Consider the following 25,518-nt stretch of genomic DNA (forward strand, 5'->3'; position numbering starts at 1 on the left):
CAAAGTCTCTACACAGCACGATACACGCTAAACTAGCAGAGAGGTATGCTTTAGCACAGGCAAAACTGACAATAACTGTCATGTCATCAAAATGACAGACAATTCCAAAGCTTTGCTGTGCCAGGTTCAAAAGCAGGGCTTCAGCTGTCAACAAAAAATTCTGACAAAGAATTCTGGGACATATTCTCTTTCTTCTATCTATACTTCTCTCTATCTCCCTCTACCTCCCACCACCTATTTTTCGCTCTTTTTCAATCCACTCTAGCTTGTCCCCTGGCATTACTAACACCTCAGCAGGAGGGAGAATCACAGACAAGTGTCCTGGTGTCCTAGATTCACTAACACTGGCAGGAGCACGGCACATACTGGCCTGTACTCGCTACCATAGAGAACTCGAAAAAACAGCCTCACAAAGCAGCCCGGTTCAATCACAATACAGAGGAGCCCACAGGACCCTCCATCACTGTTCACACACTCTTACAGCTCATGATGAAGAGAATGCAATGTGTTATGGTGAGGATTATTCCATGTTTGGTATATCAGTAATGCCATCAGCACACTCGTTTAATCTATGCGTAACAGTTTCCCTTTAGTGTTTCTGTGAGTTAGCAGATAGTGCAAAGATAAAAAATGAAAACACAGAGTAAAAGGATAAACATATTGATTTATGACTTAATATTTGAGGACATTTTAGTAAATATGAGCTGGAAAGAGGGGGAGTGAGAGAGGAACAGGGAGACAAAAGAAGCAAAGAAGGGAAGAAAGGAAAAAAGAAACAGAAAGAGAGAGAGAATGAGGAAAAAGCACGAATGGTATCTTAGGAAAGTCAGTGTCGCCTCTAGGCCCCAGCCCCTGGTGCCACTCACCCACTACCAGCCTGCCAATTAAAACCATGATTAAAACCGACAAAGTGTCTCCAAATGAAGAAAGAGCTGTTGGAGGTCTTAACTGCTGAGGTCTGTCAATTACACTGTCAGAGGAAAGTATTGAGGGAAGAGCAAGAGGGTATAGCAATGACACGCAAAGTAGGGGGCATAGATGAATAAAATAAGATCTCTCATTCAATGCTCTATGACTCCCACGCTCTGCCAGAAAATGGATAATGTGTGAGCAGGAATTTAACAGAGAAGTTGGCTTTTAAGTTATTCTGTTCCCCTCAATTTCATTGTTCCTTTGTTTTAGGTTTCATTTGCAAAATGTATGGGGAAAAAAATGCAAATTTGCATACAAATGTTGTTGTGTGGTGGACTTATAAGGGAGACCAATGTTACCTCTTGTTGCATGTCGTCACTGTAAGTCATAGAGGCCCCACAGTGATGGGCTCAACACAGCAAAGCCCTCAATCCCAGATAAACCACCAACAGTGTACATCAGCTGCTAAAATATGATGGTATTCGTGAGGTCATAAATCTTGTTTTAGCGGGACGGAAAGAGAGAAAAAGCCCTGGTCTCCCCTGCATCGTTACAGCTGCATCCCTGCGGCCCATTCCACCTCCATTTAAGCTAAATGTCAACTTTTTAGCTCTTTTTTGGGGGGGCTTCCAGCAGTTGCCATTTGTTTTAACACAGGGGGAGGAAAGCACGGAAATAAGTCAACAGGAAGAAAACTACAAAGAGTTTGTTGTCAGCGGCATTCAGGGCTGAGTGGATGGCCGAATGTTCTATAGTTTACGAAGAAGAAAGAACACAGTGGAGAGTAAACTTGGAGATAAAATGGATTCTCAATCTGTCTGAATCTCTAACCAAGAAGCCAATGATATAAGTAATGAGGGTTGCTATGTGTGATAACAATGTCCTGTACCTGAACAGAAAGAATAATTTCACATCCAACTAGAACTCTAATACCTTAATACTTCATAAATGTTATTATTATTTAGACATTAATCATCATTAAGAACCCTAATGATATTCTTTCAGTTTAATTAAATTGGAATGGGTTTTTTTGTACTCTGTGGTACTGCAAGACGCTCTGGAAAAGGCGCTCAATCATCTATTGCCAGATGGCTGTGGATTAAGAAGTAACTGGTGTGCAAAATCATGTGGGTTGTATGGAAGTGTGGAAGCACCTAGGCTGCGTTCTTGTCCCTGTCAGCCTTCCTAATCCTGGTGTAATACACTGTAGAAAGGTTTGACAACGTTTCTGTGTCCCTTTGACCAATCTGGTGGCTTTGAAAGCTTTGAAGTGAAACAGAGGACACACAAACTGCACAACTGCCCATTAAAAAGAGATAGCTAAGCATCTCTTTAATTTATTCATGCTTTCTGTTGTGTTCCTTATAGTCACCTTTTACAGGGTGGTCTGCTATTCTGCCGTGGGAGGGAAAGTCTGTCATGATGTTGGGTTAAAAAGCAACGAACAGATGAGAAAGCGCCTGCATGCCTCATAAAACTGAGATCACTACAGAATAACCATTTCCTCTCAGCACATGGTAAAAAACACAGCTAGAGGACAGACAACAGGCTGTGGTGGAGGAGCCAACTCACTGGCCATCTGATAACATCAAGCCCACTGAATCCCAGCGCTTTGCCATCTCTCTCTCTTCTTTCTGTGCTCTCCTACACTTTTCTTGTTTTCTGTCATTTTCTCTCTCTCTCTCTCCTTCTAGCGGAAGAGGCGAGAAAAGAGAAAGATTGTTAGATTGAGAATAAGACATTAGGACAAATACAAAATGAAAAAGACTTACAGAAAAACAGAAAAAAGAAGAAAACAATGTCAAAAAGACCAAATAAAGGAACAAAGGCAGAACAGAGTCAAGGTAAGAGCCAGAGAAAAGGCCCTGTTTTTCAGACCAAGCTGAGGCCCTAAGGGGCATGCATTAAACACTGTGTGAGGCAGACCTTACCCTTTACTACTCTATTGGCTTATTCAGAGGGGAGGCAGCCACTGTTAATATTTCATGGGCCAACCAACAGCATAAGGAGGTGTAAGCTCACAGGAGACGCCAATGCCCCCCCTACCCCCCTCAGCCCTGGCAGTCAGGCTTCAAATGTGTGCTGTTGCACAAGTATTATGCGTTTGTCATTGGATCATGTGTTGTACATGTATCAACATGTGTGCTATTTCACTCTCCTGTGGATGTCTCTTTCTCCCTTTGCCTGACAATGTGGAGTAGATGCATTGAAGAGCAAGGCTGAGTAGTCAATGCACTCATTCAGTGGATTAGTGATGGTAGCCTGTATCCTTGAACTGAGGAGGTGTAGTGCTACAGAGAGGGCTTATTTATCCTGGCAGTGTGATCTACCTGTCCACCACTAAACCCCAGGATACAGCTGCCACAATATCCACCCTGTTAGGGAACCACATTATCTTCTGTAGAGAACACTTTTCCATGATCAGGTCGGACAACAAATATCACTATAAACTGGAGATCATTACACCTTAAAAGCCTTGATGTCACAGGCACAACTTGGTAATTTTGCCTTTGTCCATTGCACCAAAACGAGACAACAGACTTTTAAGCCAATCGTGAAGCCTTAATGGGCAATTGTAAGATGCTGTGTCAGACATCCCCAAATGGGTACTATTCTTCATTGGCACTTCTCAAGTGTCTGCAATGAGCTGAACCAAAAAAAGAAAAGCAAAAGCAGGGCACAGCCTCTAAGAGCACAAAAGACACACAATGAAGCCAGTGCTCTGGTCTTTGGCTGTAAGAGGCACTTTGCTGACTGTGTCCCCTGAGTGCCAGAACAGGAGGACAGTCCTTTGTGTTGCAGAAGTCTTGGGCCACTGAATTCCCTGTTTCAGCGATTCTTTACTGAGGACAGATCCCGAGAGGTGCTGCACCTCCCTGGGCTCCAACAGTGTGAGTGACGTCCACCTTCTGTTCTCATGTAGAGGGGCAAATATGGGCCACTATCTGACCCATTTTAATGACTCACTCCACTACTTGAACACAACTGTCCCTAAAAGCCTGAAGTTATGATAGGAGAGGTCATCTATAACCACTCGGAAAATGGGCACACCAGTCTGAACACAAGATGGTCCAAGAAAGACTTGCGGAAAAGAAGTGGTTGGTGGAAGAAGAACAACATCACGGAAGTTATAGAAAAGTATAAAAAGAGCCATTCTCCTGATCAGTCACTATTCAGCTTTAGTAGTTGCTTTAGAGTTGTTCTTCCGTTCTTCGACTGGGAGTGCACAAATATGTACAGATCAAAAATGACATGCTACAACTAGTTAACAGGCTGGCCTCAGGCAGAATGTGGGGATGGAGAGAGTCACTGTACAGGGATGTCCCTTTGAAACCTTTAAAGCCTGTCTGGATGGAAATGTTTTCATAAGACTATCAAATTCATCAAGGGACTGTTTTATGGGCCCATAAAACAGGATGCGATAAATACAGTGCCTCAGGTTTAAAGAGTAGTTAAGTTCTGAAACTCATGGTGGGGCCACGGACTGGGCAGGACCATCTTAAGGTGGATCAATTCTTGCTCTTGAGAGTGTTTGTCAAGCTTTGCATGGCCAGAGTTAGACATGACTCACTCAAATATAGGTGGGGAATAAAGACAGCACCCTAAAGTCCCCTCCCCGCTGGAAAAAAAACACTAACATCTGGCTTTTGTCCTAGTGTGAAAGGTTACAATTGGCATTCATTCCCAGTACAAATCACTCTGCAGTAGTCACAGGTATTTACAGCTCCGATTGGCAGTGATGGAAACGTGACAGTCAGATGGACACGCTAATTTTCAGCCATTTTTCGATGTTACGCTATGAGATGCAACACCTATGTTTGTAACTTCTGCAATTCCAAGCAGCTCTCTCATCATTCCAAATTAGTCTTCAAAGAGTTTAAAGGAGAGACTGAATAAATAACATTTTCACTTACCCGTCATGCTGTTTTCTAATGTTTACTAACCGTTTTCCAGTGCGTCCATGACAGAATAGGATACACCAGAAAAAAACAAAAAAAGAAAGGCATTGAGCTGATATATGAATTGACAAACAATCTCAATGGAAAAATACTGCTCACATACTGTGGGTCAGACAGGGGCACTAAACTCACTTTTGAGAGTGCAGTAGCCAGGGTCAGATAGAGGGGTAGAAGAAGGGGGGCAGAGGGAGAGCGAGAGAGACAGTGAGCAGCAAATGAATGCAGAAGCTGTAGAACACCTTGACAGGCAGATATCTTGCTATGCACGAGATCCACCTCAGGGGACGTCTGGCTAATTTCCTGTGAAAACAGCAGACTATGGGAGCAGGAGGCAGAGGGTGGAGGTATAACAGCGAACAGGGAGGAGGTAAACTATTTTCAGTTCCTGGAAAAGTCTCGTCAGAGTTTGTTCTGCTGGAAGTACTGACATGGGACAGGTGGACAGGTGGACAGGTGGACGGGGGGCGCAAGGGCATAAAGGAAGGGCGGGGGTGGTTGTGTCTGGGTTGAAACAGCTGTGATGGAGACCCCTCCCTGTCTGTGCCAGAGTGATGCTACATGATTATTCAGCATGTCTCCTCATCTGCATCTCGTTTGGGCCGTCCTGGCCCCCATCACATCCTATCCGTCTGCAGTCCCAGATCCTAGTGACAAACACTCAAACACACTCACTATAAATACATTACCACTTACTTCCACTCTTACTCTCTCTCCCACACCCAGCATCACTTGCCATACCAAATAGCACAAGGAAGAGGTACGCATTGAAAGCCAAATGACAAATGCTGTTCTATATCTTCTGTAAGGGAAATATAGCTCCCCATTCTCATGACACATTTGATATACAACTATTGCAAATTAGCCATGAGGCTGCAAGTGTGGTATGATTTGATATTCCAATCATCTGCATGATATAACTGCACACAGAACAACGGTATAGTCATCTGCATCTTCTTGATTGGTGAAGTACACAGGCGGGAGAAAACAATTGTCAAGACTACGCTAGAAGCATACTTGTTTTCTAGCAAAGGCCTGCGTCTAATAGAGGCAGCCTCCAATAAATTTGTACAAATATTCCAACAGAAACCGGAAGGCTGCTTCATCAGTGGGATGTGTTGATAAACAATGGGGCTCTCTATTAGCAGACACTGCTGTCAAGGACGTGCATGTCGGCCCCACCGAACAGAGGGAGGAGAGAAAGCAGAGAGTGAAGGAGAGACAGGAAGAAAGAAAGACAGAAGAAAGAAAAGGAGAGGAAAAAAGAAGGAACAAAAAAAGGTGAAAGAGTGAAAACTGGGGTTGTTCTCAGAAAGGTCAGGCTGATTGTCTCTGCCCAAATATGCTGGCCTTTTCAAAATTAACTTGGCAAAGGCGATATTTTCCACAAAGCCGGCATCATGAATCAAATAAGCGTCTATAGTTCATCCCTGAAAGCAAAGCAACATCCCTCCCTGCGTGCTCCACTCTTTACACTGACACTCCACCCTCCCGCATAGAGCTGACATCTTCAGTAATTATGTAATTAACACCATGGCAGGCCTAATTTCAGAGATAGTACGTTATAATTGCATTCAGTCGTTCATTAGTTAGGCCAAACATTCGATACACTGTGCGCAGGTGCGGCAGGGGGCCAAAGGCTACTTGTTTTTTTGGAACTCAATTGCAGTGTCAATGACTTGATTGGTTTCTGCTTGATATCGCTGACAGGACAGGTTTTTGTAATTTACCAATAATTACCCTCACTCTCTGCTACAATAAAAAAGTCCCTGGTCTCTGCTAAGATAAACCAATCGGGTATGTTCCTTCTGCTCCCTGCCTCATGGTCTGCTTGTCGGTTGTGAATAATGTCCAGTGGGCTGTGTTAGACTGTATTAGAGAAGAAAAAAATGAAACAAATGTCACAAAAGAACAGGACATTTTGTCTTCCTCGTACAGGTGTAATACGGCATTAAATGATACTAAAACAGTAATTACCTGAGAGATAAAGGCATGTAAGGAAAGCCAGCAATACACATTCTGTTCAACATGATGTATTACATTAGTCAAAGCAGCAGTATGTCTTAGTGAGCTGTTTTTAATGGAATTTTTTAAACAACAGTGGGAGCTTTTGACTGTAGCAAATACATTGCTGGATTTAGACTTTTAATGGGTAAGACTGCCAACAGGGGGAAATATATCTACCAGCATAATGCTTTAACTTACAACTGAATTGATGCAATACACACTGGATGCAACATAATTACAATGAATTTGGTCCTGGTCTGGTATCCTCTAATGAAACACTTTTCTTTTGATTAGTGGATGGATAGTATCACACTATTACGATGTTACAGTCTGGTTAGGCAGGCAGACAACTTGGTCCCAGTAACACCAGATCTGTCCCAGTCCCTGTGATGATTTCTTCAATTAAGCCTTCCTGGCAGAGGGGGCCGAATGCTTAACTAGGCAGAATTGGAGCTGCCACTAGCTAGAGGTAGCAATGGGCTCCACTTCAACAGCTCATTCATCAGCCCCAGCGCTACCACTGGGCCACCTGTTCTGACACCACACAGGGATGGAGTAATTTGCATTCTGCTCCGACCATCCTCTTTCCCTCTTCACTTTCTCCCCTCCTTCTCTCTTACACTGCCTATACAACTTTAAAGTTTCTCAGTGGCAGCTCTGGCATATAATTGAATACCAGGGTTTGATTTAGTTTGAAATCAATTTGGGAAGGGGCTTTTCATTCATTATGCTCCTTGGCTTTGGTACTATGTCTAAAATCCCTCAAACTTTGGCAAGGGCTTGAACATTGTCAATTCAAAGTAAAATTAAACAGTCCTGCGTTGCATTGACAGGCAAGTAGAACATGATGGGACAGGGAGGGTCTGTTTGTCTCTCCTCTCCTCTCCTCTTCTCTCCTCTCCTCTCCTCTCCTGGGGAGTCTCTCTCCTCTGTGCTCTTTGTCACCACCAGGTGCTGCTGTGAAATAAGGAGAGAGGCGTCGACAGGAGGCAGCCATGCACATAGCTTGACATTTTAGCCAGCTCCCTGCAGACACATATGGCAAGTGTGTGGGTGGATGTGTGTATGCCCTTATGTGTTATAATTTGCTTCCGTGAGCATGCCTGTGTGCATGTGCATGTGTTTGTGTGTGTGTGTGTGTATCTGTGTGTGTGTGTGTGTGTGTGTATGCCTGTATTTTTGGTTTAGATGTATGAGTCAATGTTTGCACATATATTTGGTTGTGTTAATGAAAATGTTCCTATTACCTGCGACTTGTTACTTTATCTACTTCTTTGTGACAGCGTTCACCTGACAACATAACACAATGACCAGTCAGTTGCACATCAATGTAATGCATTATTCAATATGTTACACTGCATAATGGAACATTACTAGCCACTGTATTTGAAAACAACTTGGTGCTATTGTGAAGAAATATGGAAGTGCTTCAGCAGAGCACATTTACTAAGCACTTTCCTGGGTGTAAGAGGACTCTAACATGGACTAGAGGGTTGAATACCAGCTTTCAATAAAGAAAAGGGATAACATTGTTGAGTGAACAACTGCGAGGGTGCCTTAACTGAGAGGGATGCACAAATGGACACTCGGCATCACTACTGTTGGGGACATCAGCGGCAGAGATCACTGCAGGTTTTCTCCACTTTAAAAGCAATTTCTTCCTTTGGATTCATCCCCCACTTCCTTATCTTCTTGTGTGCTCGGCTCAATTGTCATGCGACTGACTTGAGGCTGCGTTAGATTGTTAAAGCCCCCGAATATGGTAATCTGTTGGCTGCTCTGACCTTGGGAGAGTGTGTTTGCAGGGTGTCAGACCCCCTAATTCATCAGAGACAGGCCATTAGCTAGCTATCCAGCCACACAAACACACAATGGAACAGGAAGGAAAGTTCTCAGGGAAACAGCAGCAGCCCCCGTTCCTGAGATATCATTAGTTACTGCCTTTCAAAACTGCTGAATTGGGACACTTACCTGACTTGCCCCATTTTTTGCACCACAAGAGCCAAGATGTTGATGAATGGTTGTGAGAAACTGTCACTAACAGAACATGGAGAGAATAGGGTTAAGGACACACCTTACCAAATCTTCAACATTGTGGACTAATGTAGGAACACTTATGAAAGGAAAATGAAAGTCTGGAGATTTGTTTTTTTCACATTTACATTGGTAAATGAATAGCACACTAAAATAAAAGCACTTGCAGTATCTAAGCACTGACACATTTGAGTCCCTCTTTGAAGGATTAGTGAATGAAGGACAGGATATGCAAATTGAGCATTTTCAAACGATTTCAAAGATGGTGAAGGGTTGCCACGTGAGGTCAGTGGTTGTGAACAGCCTCATATATCTAGATGCCAAGTGAGATGGGATAGTAATTACCCCTGTGCATCTCTGTGCAGAGACACAGCCTCTATCTTGTAAGCAGCAATGATTGACAGCCTCAATAAGAGAGTCGCGCCGCGCCCCCTGCCCTACGCCTACACGCCCCTGCGACGACTGGTCAAACCCATCGTCTGATGCCCCCCAGGCGGGGCATGGGTGACACCCCCCTCTGATAATCCTGCCCATCACATCCATCATGCCACCCTGCTCACCCCATGAGAGGGCACAACGGAGGGAATCTAATCAGGCAGTCTAATTGAGGAGCAGGACTAGCCAATACCCGAGCTGGGAGGCTGGCTCTGCCTGGGCAGGCTCAGGGGACGTCAATAACACTCAGCGGGTGTCGATTCATCAGACCTCCTTAATGTCATTAGCCCTGAGAGGCTCGCTTCACCCCTCTCTCCTTTTGCTGCTCCCTCTTCCATCTATCCATCTCATTCTCTCATGCCTAAAACTTTCTCTCACTCACTTTCTGTTGCCTCTTCTCTTCCCTGTGTCTCTAGATCTATCCATCTCCCACTCTCATTACCCTCTCCCTCACTAATCTTTCCACAGGCAATAATATGTTCACCTTGCATAACAAGTTCACCACTTGCCTAGAGAACGTTATATCTGCGCGTCTGAGTTTGGGAAATTAGCATGTGTACATTCTCACTGCCTTCTTTTCAGACCCAACCACCCAACTCTTTTCAGTCCTCCTCCTACCTTCTTTCCCAATTTCCAGACTTCCCCTTTCTGCCCCAATATGTTCTTCCTCTTTCTCTCCAACAACATGTGGTGCATATTCCAGCTGTTTATTAAACAATGCCAGAGCTTCCTAGGAGCAGGTGATGCAGTCAATTACTCCACAATTACCTGGGTAATTATGCAAAGGAGGAGAGAAAAGAGCAGTAGCAGAGGGATGAAGAGGACCTTGGCAGAGGTGGATCGGCTGCGTTGGCAGTGGTTGGGGCCCAGAATGGCAAGCGATTGAGACCTTGAAGTGACAGTGCCAGAGAGAGTGCAGCTATAAAGGACGATGTGCCCCCCACCTGCCAAAAACATACACTCACACACATAAACAACCACAAAAACAGCTCCCAACATTCAGCTTCTGCCCCAGTACACTGACATCCTGATGCCTGTGTGTGTGGCTTCTCTGAGTGCTCAGGCCTGCTGTTTTTGTTTTGGACAATTACTATACAGTGTTTCTGTTTTTCACTCAGCTGTTCGCCTCTACGCCCGTGACAATTAGGTGTCTCATACCTGAGAGGCAGGGGAGGGTACAAGAGAACATGGTAGGAAGGGAAGAAAACAATGGGCCAAGGGAGAAAAGGTGGAATAAGAGCGGACAAAGAAATCTCAGGGGAGTTGCATGTAGTAAACAGAGGCATCATACTAGTACAGACTAAATAAGTTGAACTGCTTATTTCATTTTCAAGATCCTTTTTAACGTATACTAAAAACAGGCATATTTGAGAACATGCACATTTTCTTTCCCTCAAACCCAACTGACTACCACTAACAACCAGTGCTGCTCTGCAATCATCCATGTGGACTGTTTCACACACTGACAATGCAGCTCATGTCAGGCGGGCCTGACAAGCATGTCTTGGGGTAAATTGAACCACACAGTGGCTATTCTGAAACAAAAAGTGTCAGATGGAAGAAGAGTGCTTGGCGTATTGCCTGCCATGGGAGTTTTATGCACTCAGATTGAAAATATTTTCACTGGCAGGGTGAATAGTAAATTGCTTAGTGTCAGCTCATCACTTAAGGAGGATTGTTGGTGGGTATAATACTTCCCAGCACATGGCTTCTCCAAATAGTCTCCAACCCTTCTTAACTCTTTCCGAGCGTCGTGACGTGATGCTGTGGCTGGAGTCCAGTCTGTGGACACTAAGCTTTTACTTATGACTCTCCAAACTCCTCACTTTGGCTCATATTCATTTCTGTGTTGCAGATTAATTTATAAATCCCCCCATCAAGAGGGAGGTGGACTGACCAGCCAAAGTAAACATGACCACATTTTACTGGGGCAAAGTTGAAATATGGCAGACAGTCAGTGAGCATTTTTGTGATCCTGAGAAAAACCCCAACCATTTTCCTGATAAATTCTTTAAAAGCAAACACAATTGTCCTTGGCAGAGTAATGTTCTGTTTGTTATCAGTTTGTCCACATGTCTGTCTTTCTGTCTGTATCTAGCAAAGGGGCAGAATTAGGTGGTCACATGACCATTCTGTGTTAGTGAAGATGGGCACGAGGGAATTACCTCACAGCTCCGTATCTTAAATCTGTGGGATTAAGCTCCATTAAACATGGAGCGCCGCCAAGCTTTATCTCGGGATTTCACTCTGAGACAGAGCAGAGCGAGGAGGAGGAGGGAGTCGGGAGAAAGAAATAGCGATGAAATGTCCTTCACCTTTATCGACCAAATTATATAAAAAAAGGAGGGATGAGAAAAATTGTTTGCCTGTTCCACGGTACAATGGTGGAGGGTAGCTTGGCCATCTTACACTTGTGTGCATAGCATGCTTAAACATCCAGACAGCCATTCTGGCCGCTAACTCTGTAGCTGCTCCTGGCACACACACACATATTCTGTAAAAAAAAACAGGCTTTTCCCTAGGCACACTGGTCACTTAATGAGAAATGACCACTGCTGAGCCTTTGCACTCCCCTGCACTAGACAAAAATACACACTTTCTGCACATACGCGCAAGCAACTAAATTCGCTCATGCACAATCAAACACGCTGATCAAGACTGGCTTCAAGAGCAAAGCGAGATTAATTAATCGTTTAGTGCTTTCCTTTCAACTGATAAAAACTGCACACTCAAAATTTGACTATAACATTTTGAAATGCACTTTAAAAGCATCTCATTAGATCAAGTGTAGCTCAATGCTTTGCTGAAGTGAAATGGGTGCAAGAATATCCTTACATTCCTTTGCAAAGAATGACCAGGAATAGCCTCTAAGTGACTTAATCTGAATAATCAATATGTCATACTTAGACACATTAGCACATTGTCTGCATCTATACGTGTATCTTTGTTTTAGTTTTCAGCGAGAAATTGTACCATGGTTTCGCTCAATACATTACTATACAGGCTTAGAAAGAAAGAAAAAGGGAGCATGCTGGGAGTCGGGGTGGTCCAGTGATGAACACCTCCTGTGTCCTCCCTTCATCCTCTTTCTCTCTCTCTTGCTCCTCTCCCTCCTCTGGGCTGTTATTGATCTGATCTCCTCCTCTCTCAACTGGAGCCATGATTCATGTTGTTCCGACTGGCCCTCACTCACCACACACAGACACAGCTCAGTCATGCCCTTCCCTATCTATCTGTCCATCTGTCTCTGTCTGCTCTCCCTCTCTCAGCCCTTAGGCAAAAAAAATCTACTTTCTGTCCACTGAAGGGCCGCAATGGCCCGGTTTGCTCCTGAGTGTGATTATTATTATTAATGTTATTACTCCTTTGTATATACATCATCTTATTTTTCCATTGGGGTTGTACTGTAGAACCCAATGATGTAATACTTTCCCCAAAATGTAATAACAATTAGAAATGTAATGAGCTCTGAACCTGATTGAAAATGTTATAAACCAGATAATGTAATAAATGCCCTGACTTACACTGTTATAACATTGTTATAAAATATGTAACACCTTATTACATGGTGGGTGATTTTCAATTGATAGGGATTTTAGTTTAATGATTCTGTGCCCGATAACAACATACCACTTGCCATTCAACACTGTTCCTACAAATCCTACATAAAATCTAACATTTCCAAACACAAAACCTGTGTCAAATGTTAGAGTTTGTCACAAATAGCATTAAACATTTTGTATATTTACATACTTGACATAAAAAGCACTTTTTGGCATTATTGGTCATGTGATTACATTATTGGGTTTTTATTACATTTTCAGGAAATTATTACATTATCGGGTGCTACAGCCATCTTGTGTGTAAATCCTGCTACAGGATTTTATCATTTGAATCAACGTTAAGAGTTGACTGTCCTGCTGCTCTTTCAACCAGCCTCACATGTAGGGCATGATGAAAATCACTGAAAACCTGTTTCCGAAACGCACTCAGCTGAATGTATATTTTCAAAGTTTGCATGGAGCTCTACATGATAATACTGATTAGTTTAAAAGGCATTTCTTGTCTGACCAGAAAATCAAATAACAGTTCCCAATATTGTATGTGTGTGTGCTATTTTTTATAATATATACTATTTCCCTGTTTATTCAGGCTTCATCTCTCAAAGTGTTCCAGTCCATTCAGATGCAGTATGTTCATTTTCTAAAGAAAAAAAAAAGAAAGCTAGAGACAGAGAGAGAGAGAGAGAAAGAGATAGAGAGAGAGAGAAAGAGAGAGAGCTGAGAGAAAGACAGAGACAGAGATGTGTATAGGCCTTGCAGCTGCAAGAGCACATAAAAGCCCAGCTTCAGCCAAGGCCCCTGCTCCAATGTGTAGAAATTAATTGAGTGAAAAAAATCTGCTGTTTAAGGTTGAAGTGGGTTATGGGAGGCAGTGTAACAATTGTTTTCTGTTTGCCAGGGGCTATATATCGTTCATTCCGGCTTTCTCTCTCCTCTCCGCTCAACACTCTCAGCCTCTCCCTCCCTCCCAACCCTCCCTCCTCCCTTTCCCATCCATCCACCTTCTAAGCCTCTCTTGCTCCCTCCTCTCCTTTTCATCTTTTATTTTCCACAGTCCACAGTCCTTTTGATTCATTTTTATCTCTCCAATTTTCATCTATCACATAGGTGATTTTTTTGGTGTCTTAAAACGTAATTTTCTAGTCATAACAGGCTCCATTTATGAATCGAGGTTTTACTATACCGGCTTATGTGTAAGCTCAGTGTGGAAATTCACTCACATATGTGGCATACATGCATTAATATATATATATATACAATAACAAGATGTTTTCCCCTGAGATTCTTTCAGTGAAACGCATGTTGTAGATGCAATCGTAACTGTCTCATGCATCATTATTTGGTGACAGCGAAATTAACACCTGTGTCAACACACAATACAGAACAAGCTAAGCACCCCCGCGGCTTAAACACATGACTCACCCTTTCTCTGCGTTTAAATGTGAAACAGAAATCCACACGTCTGTTGTTGCCTTTCATTTCAGCAATATCAACAAAAAATACATATCAAAACAACAACGACAACAACGATAACACAAAACAAAACAAAAACAGCATTCAAAATCAAGCTGAAGAAAAAAAAGCAGTGACAAAGACGCATGTGATGCGCAGGACATAGAAGTGAATATCTATTCGGATTTCTTTGAAAAGTACAAGGTTAACATTGATATAACAGCCAGGAATTAAACCATATAAATGTTGAATGCAATGCAAATACAAAAGAGATGATAGGAAAATACCAGTGCAGTATCGCTCAAGAGGGAGTGATGTTCTACTGAATGTCATCCTAGCTGTGATTTGGTCGTAGGAACGAGGCCGCCAGTCATTCATTTCATTCGTTCTTTTCTTCCCTTTGTCCTATTCTGACGATCATTCAGTTCATAATTTAACTCAAATGGTACAGTATTGGTGGGAAATATGTTCATCTGTGCATTGCAAAGTTTGTTATGATCTAAGATAGATAATGAGCTTTAATGTAATTAACACTTTAGAACACTTGTAAAACAGTGATACGAGTAGAGTCCCAGTGATGTTATTCTCATATCAGCACTCAAAGAATGCCTCTTGTCCAATGAAATTACTTGGTTAGATAAGTAAGAGGCAATGTAGAGTGAGCGGGTTATTTTTGCGAATGGAAACCCAACTGGGTGATGTATTCGCAATAATGACCCTCGAAATTTAACACAAAATAATGATTTCAATGTTTTTGTGCCACTGCTGACATTGCATGGCATAATCAGAATCGAGTAATCAACAAAGCCATGTAATAAAGAGAAAAATAAGTCAGGAACACACAAAGTTATGACTAACAAAACTTACAAGACAAGACCGTTAATGAGGAGAGTTTTTTATCTGCATTCATATTTCCTCTGTTGCCCAAAGCAGAAGGGTTAAACCTGTTTCCTGTGTTAAACTCCTCTTTAGCACCCTTTCATGTAAAATATCAAACCTTTCAATATCACTCTGAGGAAAGCATAGTTGCTCACCCCGTATAATTCTATACAAATACTTAACCATTCTCTTTGAACTTTGCAGCTCCACTCATTATACCTCCTTTGAAGAATGAGTGTTGGAGCAATGCTACATTTTGATTTTGCAGCTATTAAATGTAACAGCGGCAAATTACATCTAAACCTCTGTGTTCCTGGTTAATAATATATAGGCCATGTGCAGAAGCCAGAAAAATAAATAGCCAAGCAAAAAGAAAAGATAAAGGTAGATGATAAGCGAGACGCTTGAGTATAACAAATTCATCTCACTGCAAATGTCAATACACAAATACTGTATTTTTTGCACATGAGGCAGAAACGTTCGTGTGGAATTGTGGGGCCAGTTGTACTGCCTTTTTGAGTAAAGAGGAGATAATGTCACTGGATGATTTTGTTTTAAAGTCCTTGCCCCTCCATGTATAGTGGTATCCTAAACACCGGTGCTGGTTCTGCCAAGGCCTTACCGCAAATTAAAAGTGCTGCTCCTTCGCTACAGGAATGGCCTCCATATTAACAGAAACCATTGGAGAAAGCTGCTTTGCCAAAGGGAAGAAAAAGTAAGAAGTAACAAGGAGAGAGAGAACGAAAGAGAAAAGGGAACAAGATAAAGACAGATGGGAAGAAACTTGCAGATTCAGTAAAAGGCATATCATGAATAGCTTCCCAAGGCATTCCAAGCAATCTATATAATGCATTTTACAGGTTTTCAAGAATAGAAAACCACTCATTGATTCTACTCAGTACCTCAGCTGACCCTTTGGTCCTGGCCTGTAGATAGAAATGCCCGAGAAATGTGTGAACCAGCCAAAAGCCGGTTATAGATCATTAAACAGAGAATTTGCAGAAGAACTTGCACCTTGACATACGGGAAGGGGAACTGATGCTGAAACAACTTGCTTTCCTTTGAACTCCATCCTTTAAATTCAAGTGAATCAACTGGCCCCAGCAATGGTTTAAGGTCTAGACCAGAGTGCGCCTTTCAGTACATCACACTGCACCACTTGGTTGTGGTGTTTTTTGAGCAGGATGACTCTTTGAATAGTATTCTGGCCTGGATTTGAGAAATGGTTGAAGGGAAAAGCCTTGGTGAAAGTTGTTCATTAACATAAAACTCATGCCCGGTGTTGCCCAGGGATCTGTGTTTCACTCACGAGACTAAACAAAAAGAATCGACAAACCACAGGGTCATGTAAACCCTGCAAACTGCCTACTGTGATCTGTTTTCTTCACCCTCTCTACAAACCTCTTGCCCCCACTTTGCATATCTGGAGTTGGCTTTGCTAGGCTACTCTCATGGAGGTACATATATCAAACACTGGCATACTCACTTGGTTTGGTGCAACAACAGCATTAATAAGTGACATGTGAAGCACTAGGAAACAACCCTGTTTCTGTCACGAAAGATTTTGAGGGCAAGTGCCCCCCTCCCAAAAAAAAATGAAAACAGTCATCTCTACTCCTGCATTTTACTTTGCTCCATTATTCTTCTGAATTGGTTTTTACCACAGGCGCAGTGAAGAATGTGTGTGTGTAGCTGCTGGCCAGTTCTCCCTTTTTCACTGGAAGCCAGGAGGAAAGCTGCAGTGGAGAGCCTTGATAAAGCCACTCTTAAAATGCAAGTCAAATTCCTCAAGCTTTGCAACAAATTAAACTATTTCTCAGCCCGTTTTCTCGGGGACATTTCCCCCTAACCCCTTCACAATCAAGAAGGGCACCCTATGGACATGCCCAGTTATGAAAATACTATAACATGTGGCAACAAGTGGTAAATTAAATTAAAGAAGCTGTCGATAATGCACAGCTTTTTGACGGGCCCCTTATACATTTAAGTCCCTTCAGCAACCTTTCCTAAAGTAGGCCCTCAAATCCGGCTGCACGATTGAAATGGTGATAGAGGGGTCAGCATGAAGGCAGACTGAGGGCTTAACGGCTTCTGAGTGATTCGGCAATTGTAAGAAGTAAAAGAGGAAAACTAATTACTGTGGTCTTAAAGAAAACCATGGGTAAAGTGTACTCTCCCAATGCTGGGGGTAAGGTGTTCATGTGCGAAGGCTTTGGTTCAGTCACTAATAACAACATAACAACCCCTATTAAGTCATTATGCTGGAGAGGGGATTACTGCTTTAATCTACTGTGCCGGATAACAAAATAATAATCACACAATACCTATAACGGATATCTGGCTCCATCAGCTACCTACCTACAAAATCTAAAGCTAAATGCTGTTCCTAACAAAGGCCTTAGTAATAATGTAATTTGTGTCCACTGTGATTTGCTCATCATTATACCATATAGTATTTCCCATTCTCTCTTCACAACTTTATGTTTACCTATTAGCGTGACTAAATGACAAGACCTGCAGGAACACGGAAATATACTTCCTGTGCCTGCGCAACCACTCATTGACTATTACTCTGCTGTATGTGAGAGCAGGAGGTTAGGAGTTATAACCATGGTAACCGTTCTTTGAAATATCACACACAGATTGGTTTTAACTCCTCCACAATCAGGTAATTCAAAAAGGAAGAGAAAGCTGTGTGAGCTCCAAGGCAAAGGAAAAAATAGTGAATAACAAAGCAGGCTCCAGGAGAAGAGAGAAGACAATGGAAACAGTAATCGATTTACTGTCTTTACAGAGCAGGCAGCCCACTTGTAGTCTAAAAGACAGCCTATAAGTTTGAATAAAAATGGAAAATACAAAGTTTTTTTTTGCCTTCGGCATTGCCTGTATCAGTAATCTGATCTTAATTTCACAGTTGACTTGGAGCTGGGGCAGGATGGAGAGCATGCATAGTGACACCTCCTCTCAGAAAACAGGGGTTTATTTAGTGCCCTCTCACATCTGGCCTCACAATCTGGTGATATCAGTCACTGCATCTGTAAATCAGTGCTTCCACTGCTACTGGAAACACACACAGGCACCCAAAGCAACTCTATTTCACAGATATACAGCTAGTTTGATTATAACTTACCAAATCAACCCAACCAGGTGGCTGTGAAGTTGTAAGATGTAATTTTTGTCTAACATGTTTTCACTAGCAGACAAAAAAAAACAGCTACAGAAAGTAATTTGAATTCAGGTACGAATGTGTTTGGATAAACAAAAAACTTCAATGTTCGATTTGCTGTGGAAAAAGAAAGGCTAGACTACTAGTAAAAAGAGGAGTTAAATGTTGAAGGTCATGTGATATTGAAAGCCAATGCAGTGTAGCATCCAGCGTGCATCCACTAGCATCCACTCCATTACAACATTAGCAACTAATGTTTTGACATTTGTCTTCATTATTATCAATGAACAGAGGCGATTGAGCCACCAGCATGCTCCATTACCTTCCTTCATTGCACAGTTGCACAGTTGAAATCACACATTAGGGTGGATCCAACATGAAATGACAAGTTACGGGGTCTAAGGATGCACCAGCTGATTACTTAGGTGGTGGATGGTGAGAGAGTTGGATGTAGGGAAGGAGGGTTGGAGCTGAGGCAGGAATGGGAATTAGGGAATTGGTAGAGAACTGTATTGGCATTAAAGTTTGGGGAGCGTGGGGGCACAGAGCAGCACTGCACACCTTAAGAGGAGAAGCTCATTTCAATCGGTATAATTAGCCTGTGGTAATGAAATAAGTCAGAGGCACTGCCACCTTCACTTAAGAGGAAATCGATGTGCATTTTAGGGAGTTTATTAAAGCTTAGGAAAAAAATGGGGAGAAAGGATAGAAGGGGTTGAGGAGATGGGGGGTTAAGCCGACATTAACAGCTAATCAGATAAGAAGAGGTGTTAGTATTGAGGTAGAGCTTGACAACGAGCAGAAAGGAGAGCAGTTGGAGTTTGTCAAAGCAGATGTGTTTGAGGTCAGTGCTATTTCACAGCGTAAAGCCAGGGGATGCTAGAGCTATGCATTATTTGAGACCTACAGCCTGAATTATAAGATGACATCATTCTGTGTGGATATAGCCAATCAAAATCTAGTGTAACTTATGCTCCTGATTGAGAGACAGTCACTGGACATCCTTATGACAGTGGTTGCAAGGATCCCTGTGGTCGTTTGGCTATGGCCAGGAGCTGGTGAACAACTTGGGTTTAGTAAGAGTAGGGTGTGGTGTGATAATCATTGATGGACATCTCTCCTCAGGTGCCCCAGATGCATGCTGGTTGCTGGGGGTGCTGCTTGCTCATTTATCCAGCCGTCTGGCCAACTCACCTGGAGTGATGGGGGAGACGTCAGGAAGGCAGGCTGCTATTTCACGGCCTGTTAACCGCTAATGCCGCAACATGCCCTGCGCTTCAATTTTAGGGAACAGGGAGCATTACCGCCCAACTGAAGGTTCTGTCCGTCTGGACTGTGGACTTGGAGGGTGGTGGAAGGAGGAGGCGAGGAAGAGAGAAAGGACAGTAAGGAGAACAAGAGGTGAGAAAAGAGCAGGAAGAATTAAAGGACAGGCCGATGAAAGACACATAGAAAGATGGTGGAATAGAGAAAGACATTCAAACAGAGTGGGGGGGGGGGGGGGGGGGGGTAGATCCTTGGTTTACACAGGCTGCTGAGCCAGCACTGCGGAGCGGACAGGACAGCAGCAGCACAAGCTGACATCTACTCCTGCCACGCTAGGCTGCCTCTTGTAGGCCCCAGAAGACCCCTCGCTCCCGGACTCATAGCATTCCTCTCGCCGGAGCCACTGAACATCACTGGCCTGAACCACCCACAGCACTTGTCCTCTCTGTGCACTAAGCCTGGCCCATGTAATAACCACAGAACCTCTATTAAGCACTGAATGGCAGGGGAATCACAGCAGTTACAGCACAGCATGAGTGATGTAAAGACTCCCCTGTAAAACAAGTGAGGTTATGCTCAAGTTCTGTCAACTCTTTGTCTTCTGCCCTGTGAAGGTATGATATGAATTATGCATTTAAATGGATCGTTCTCTTCTTCAACTAAACACTGTAGTAAGCAGAAATAGATAGCTCTTTATCCTCTTCTGTGGTCTTATACTTTCACTGTACAGGAGGCAGAGGTCAAGTCATTTGTATGTGCTTACAGGAATCGTGACTGTGCATGACGTGTCATGATTCCCATCATAGGCTGGTTACAGCAGTGATGGATCACCTCCCTCTCTCACACTTGAGAAGTGAGGTGTTTAAACGACATGACTCAGGTCTTCCCCGGCTGCAAGATGTGGATGTATACACAACACACAACACAGTCTCAGCAGCGTAACTCAGCACAGACGATGTGTGCACTCTATTTCTATGAAGAGTATATGACATAGCAGTAGTTATAGTCCAATTTCTGGGAGATTATAATAATAATAATAATAATATATTGTATTTATATAGCACTTCTCTGAAAATTTAAATCCAATGTTGAGCTTCAACCTGCTCTCTCTCTCTCTCTCTCTCTCTCTCTCTCTCTCTCTCTCTCTCTCTCTCTCTCTCTCTCTCTCTCTCTCTCTCTCTCTCTCTCTCTCTCTCTCTCTCTCTCTCTCTCTCTCTCTCTCCACTAAGCTCACCCTCACACCTTGCAATGGCACTGCTGCTAACAGAGCAATTAGCTTTGGTAAATTAGACTTACAACATATTGGAGCTCACAGGGCAAAATCACAGAATGGAAAGTTACACTTAGTGACAGCCATCAGTTTTTATGTGTGTGGCTCATAAAATCATGCTTTATCTTATGTTGTTGAATACAATGTCCATGTCCAGTGTGGACTGGGCAACTCCCTACTGAAGCACACATCGGACCCTCCGTGGCAAGTCATCATCACTACACAGCTTTTACGTACAGTTAAAATATGTAGCACATAAAGTGTATCTGGAGTGCTGCCCTGGATTCAAGAGTCTTTTGTGTTGTATTTTACGGAATTCCTCACTTTAAGAGCCAATCTCCACTATGGCTTCAGGAAACGCCTTTTTTAAATATTATTTTATAAAGCTTTGATCACAGAGGTCAGGATATTTTTATACCGTGACGGTATGTTTCTCCTTGTCCACTTTTAAAAGACCACAGAAGAACACACGTTATCACCGGCCAAGAGAAGCACTGAAGATGACGGTTTAGAGAATTGCTTTAAAGAAAAACAGCTGCTCTTCTGGAAAATAGGACAGTGGCATACAGTACTTTACACTGTTGGGGTGTGGGTGGGTGTGTGTGTGTGTGTGTGTGTGTGTGTGGGGGGGGGGGGGTCCACATGTGCTGAAGTGGACCACGATGATATAGCAGAAGTAAGTAGATGGGACATTTTCCAACTGACATCTGTTGCCACTTACTAGTGAATGTTCTGCTTTAGATATATGCTTATTATATTGTTAATGCATGCTTTAGGACTGGTTTGGGGAAACAGCTGGCTATTGTAATAACTGTACAAGCCAGGCTTACCAGAAAAGAGCCAGTTTCTACTCCAACCAAATCAAAAACAAAACAAAAAACATATTTTGTATTAGTTTGAGGTTTTATTTATCCTGGCTAATTGTAAATGCTTATTAGTCTGGGCCTGCTCAGTTCATTTTTTATTTCCAAGGGGAGTTATCAACAGTACAGATGAAAATGCTTCTATGCACAATTGTGGATAGATCTGCAACCAATCACAGCAACAAAAAGGTGGTGCTTGCTCAGTGGAAAACAACAGTGATCTGGTAAGAATTTTTCTCAAATGACGGCTAAACAGTACACTTAAATGTGTTTCTGAAAATATTATATATGATAAACAAGCAATACAGTTACAGAATATTGAGTCATATTTGATCAGCGCTGTATAGTTTGACAGTTTAATCTGAGTTTTGTGAGCCTGAAAAACTGCTGGACAGACCTTCAGACTGGACAGAGATGCTGTCAGTCATCCTCTTAAACCCGCCCACATTGGATAAACGGTTGTGATTGTTCCACACAATGCCAGGACGACTGGAAATCTGTCTGAATGGGAAAGCAGCTAGATGTATCTGCCAGAACGAATGAAACATCAGTTCGACTGATTTGTTTGGTTTTCAGGGTAGAGTTTAGTATCAACTGAGGTTTGAAGCTCATATTAATGTACCATACTTCTGTAATGCTGTTAGTAACAATGGACTCAATGTGTGTGTCAGTGAAACATGATTTGCGTAAGAAATGCTAGTTTTGCATTTTATGTAAGGCACCAGACCACAAAGGGCAGAGTCACCTGCTAATCCCTTTCTGTGAAGGCTAACATGTGTTCTGTGGGGATTGAAAAAGCCAGAGCATACATGCTATACGTTACTGTACATAATCTGTATTCACTGAATAAACCCTCTGCAAAGCCAGGCATGTCAGAAGCGAAAACAACATGTAACAGTCAAAAAGGATGGATATGTGTAGTCCCAACAGGTTATCGGACCACTGCAGGACCAGAGATGACACTGAGTTGGCAAGGTGAAGGAAGGGGCCATTTTCTTGGAGTGAAAAATATCTGGAGGAGTACAAACAGAGAGCAGAGCCCCTGTTGGGAGAATGCCTGAGCTTTGTCTTTGTCGCACTGTGACACGGACTCACAGCACCACTCCCTGAGGTGTGTGTACATGCCTGTGTAATATGTGTGACTGTGTGTGTGTGTGCACTCACACGAATAGAAAAAACAAAATCTCACTTCTTTAACTCTTACTCTCGTCTCAGCTGTGCTTCTGGCATCTATCCCTGTGGCTAAACATGTGAAAGAGACCAGAACCCAAACTTTAGCTCTACTGAGTGAGTCTGGGGATGAGGCTTGCCTGGTCATATATATTGGGATTGCTTTTACATCAGCCACGGTGCCAACATTGCATTGCCACCACCTCAGTTTGAGCAAGATTGAGCCTGGGTGAGCCAAGGACGGATACATCTGGGCCTTTTATGGCTGAGACTGGTATGGGGAGTGACGTGGAGTGAGGTGAGGGAACGCTAGCTCAACAGTACTGCTTTGAGCCAGCAAGATTAATGTAGGCTCTCTGGAGCAAAGGCAACATCCAGAGCCTTAATAAGGTACAAACAATCGGTTCCACTTCACTGGCTTCCCAGGGAAAACTATTGTTGTGCCGCATTGTTTCTTGGTAAGGCTCCTTGGAGACACGGGTCGACTGCACCACGTGACTGTCTCCATTACAGCCAGGGGAGAGCTCACTGTAGACCTGTGTTTGTCTGTGTCAGGGTGAAGGCTGGCTCTCACCCGCCCCACCTCCACCCCCGGCCCCACCGATTTCCCCAATCACTCCCTCTAAATCCAAACTCTTGTAAATGCACTCACCTCAACTCCCTGCACTTTCAACTTCATGTGATCCTCCCGTGTGGTCTTCCCATCTTTCCTCTTCTTCCAGCAGTAGCCATCCTTTCTGTACTTCACCTTCTTCCTATTGTACAATATCATCGACCCATTCTGCGGCCTGGATCCGTGGAGACAGGACAGAGAGAGGGAGAGCAAAAGAGAGAAAGATGAGATGAGAAGAATTTTTAGGCAAAGCTACAGCACAGCTCGGGGACTCATTTTAGAGATGTACAAAGAGGCCCGACACGAGTCTGCGCCTGGCAGAAAATGCACCAGTGACTTAGATGACAAGACTTCTTTATGGTGTTTTTCAGCATTGGTATGCGCAGTTTGACAATGAACAAAGCACCCTTCAGCATACATTTCTCCCAATGAGAAGTGTGTGTGCTGTGAGCAGCTAAAGTGACATTTCTTCTCACAGAGTAAATTACATGAAGGACAGTGTGTAAGGCAAGCAGAACGAGGGTGGGGGGCTTCCTTCCTTATCGCTCATTCATCCAACTTAAATGAGTTGTGGTGCTGGAAGTCCCTAGAGGGAGGCGAAGATCCTCCCTCACACTCCATTCATAATTCATTCTCCCTCCACCAGACCACAGCCTGTAGGCTCATAATGATATAATGTAAGTATTTGATGATAATCTGCCTTTCCACTTCGATTTGTAACAGAGGCATTTGGCGCTCAGTGTTAAACATTAACCGAAAGTGTAGCATAAAACATTTATGGCTTACTCAGAAAATTAGTGAGCAGTTGAACATAGTTTTGTGTGGGTGTCTTTATATTTGTTTGCATTGTGGAGTGGCTATGTATCAACAGTTTGAATCCATACATATGCCACACTGCACATCAGTTTCCCATGCACTTTTGCACTTCTCCAACACACACAGCTGCTATCATTTGGAGCTCTCCCAAATGCGAACAGGTTTGCCTTACAGTGAATGAGTGGGAAAGCCGCCTGCCCAGGCTGCTGAAGAGGTAGTGTAACTGTTGAGGGGGGCTTAACCAACCAGTCAGCTGGTGAGCCTGGTTGGCGTCACTGCTTACATGCATAGGCCTGTGAATATTCTCACACATCTAACCAGCTCCAGCCTGGTCAGATGTGTACATGAACTGATGAAGCTTCTTGAATAAGAGGTGAAACGTCTTCCTAGACAAATAACCAAGTCCAGTTGCTTTTGACTGAAATTGCTTTGAGGGTTACATGAAGAAGAAGAAGAAGAAGAATTACTTTATTAATCCCACACGGGGAAATTGGATTTTTGCATAAGCAAAAGCACAACACATGCATAAGCACAACACACATGCACACAAACATATAAAACTAGAAGCACTCATCAAATCAAAGAACAAAAGCTGGGTTGATTTATGTCTTCTCTAACAATATTCAAAATAAGAAAACCCAACGGTTGTTTTGCATTGTTTTGTTGTTTATTGTAAAGTTTTTTTTTCTCCACAAGGTTTATTTATAACGCTGCATGCATCATTTTGCAGTGCTGCCTTTGGGGGCCAGGGCTCGTGTTTATCTTGGTATCACTCATCAATCATTTTCCCCGGCCAGATCTCAGGGGCCAGCAGAGAGGGAGGAGAAGAGGGAGGTGGGGTCCCTGCAGTCCCCCCTCTGTGGCCCCTGACAGCACCTTCTAATGAGAGACGCCACTCACACACTGACGTGCTCACTCCTTGCTGATCTCCCTTCTTCCCTTTTCCTCCTCCTATTCCCTCTTTATAGCCCTCTCTTCTTGCCGTCAGTCAACTCAAGCTGCGCACCAGGGACTGTTTTTGTCTCCTCCCTAGCTCCAACTCCTCTTCTGCTTTCTCTCTCCCTCTTGTTTCATCTGTCTGAGGAGCCTTCACCTCCACTCTCCCACACGTCCCTC

The 25,518-nt window shown here is 43.2% G+C and overlaps 1 protein-coding gene across 1 annotated transcript in view; it reads right to left on the reverse strand.

Annotated features, from left to right (window-relative positions):
* camta1a (calmodulin binding transcription activator 1a) overlaps positions 1-25,518 on the reverse strand; it is a gene marked incomplete at both ends in the record, with an annotated part of 289,669 nt that overhangs the window by 98,174 nt on the left and 165,977 nt on the right. The window contains 1 exon segment of the mRNA XM_083920379.1: positions 23,626-23,761. Within this exon segment, the coding sequence (XP_083776505.1) occupies positions 23,626-23,761 (136 nt within the window).

This window comes from Echiichthys vipera (genome assembly GCF_963691815.1).
Source record: "Echiichthys vipera genome assembly, chromosome: 9".
Classification (NCBI taxonomy): domain Eukaryota; kingdom Metazoa; phylum Chordata; class Actinopteri; order Perciformes; family Trachinidae; genus Echiichthys; species Echiichthys vipera.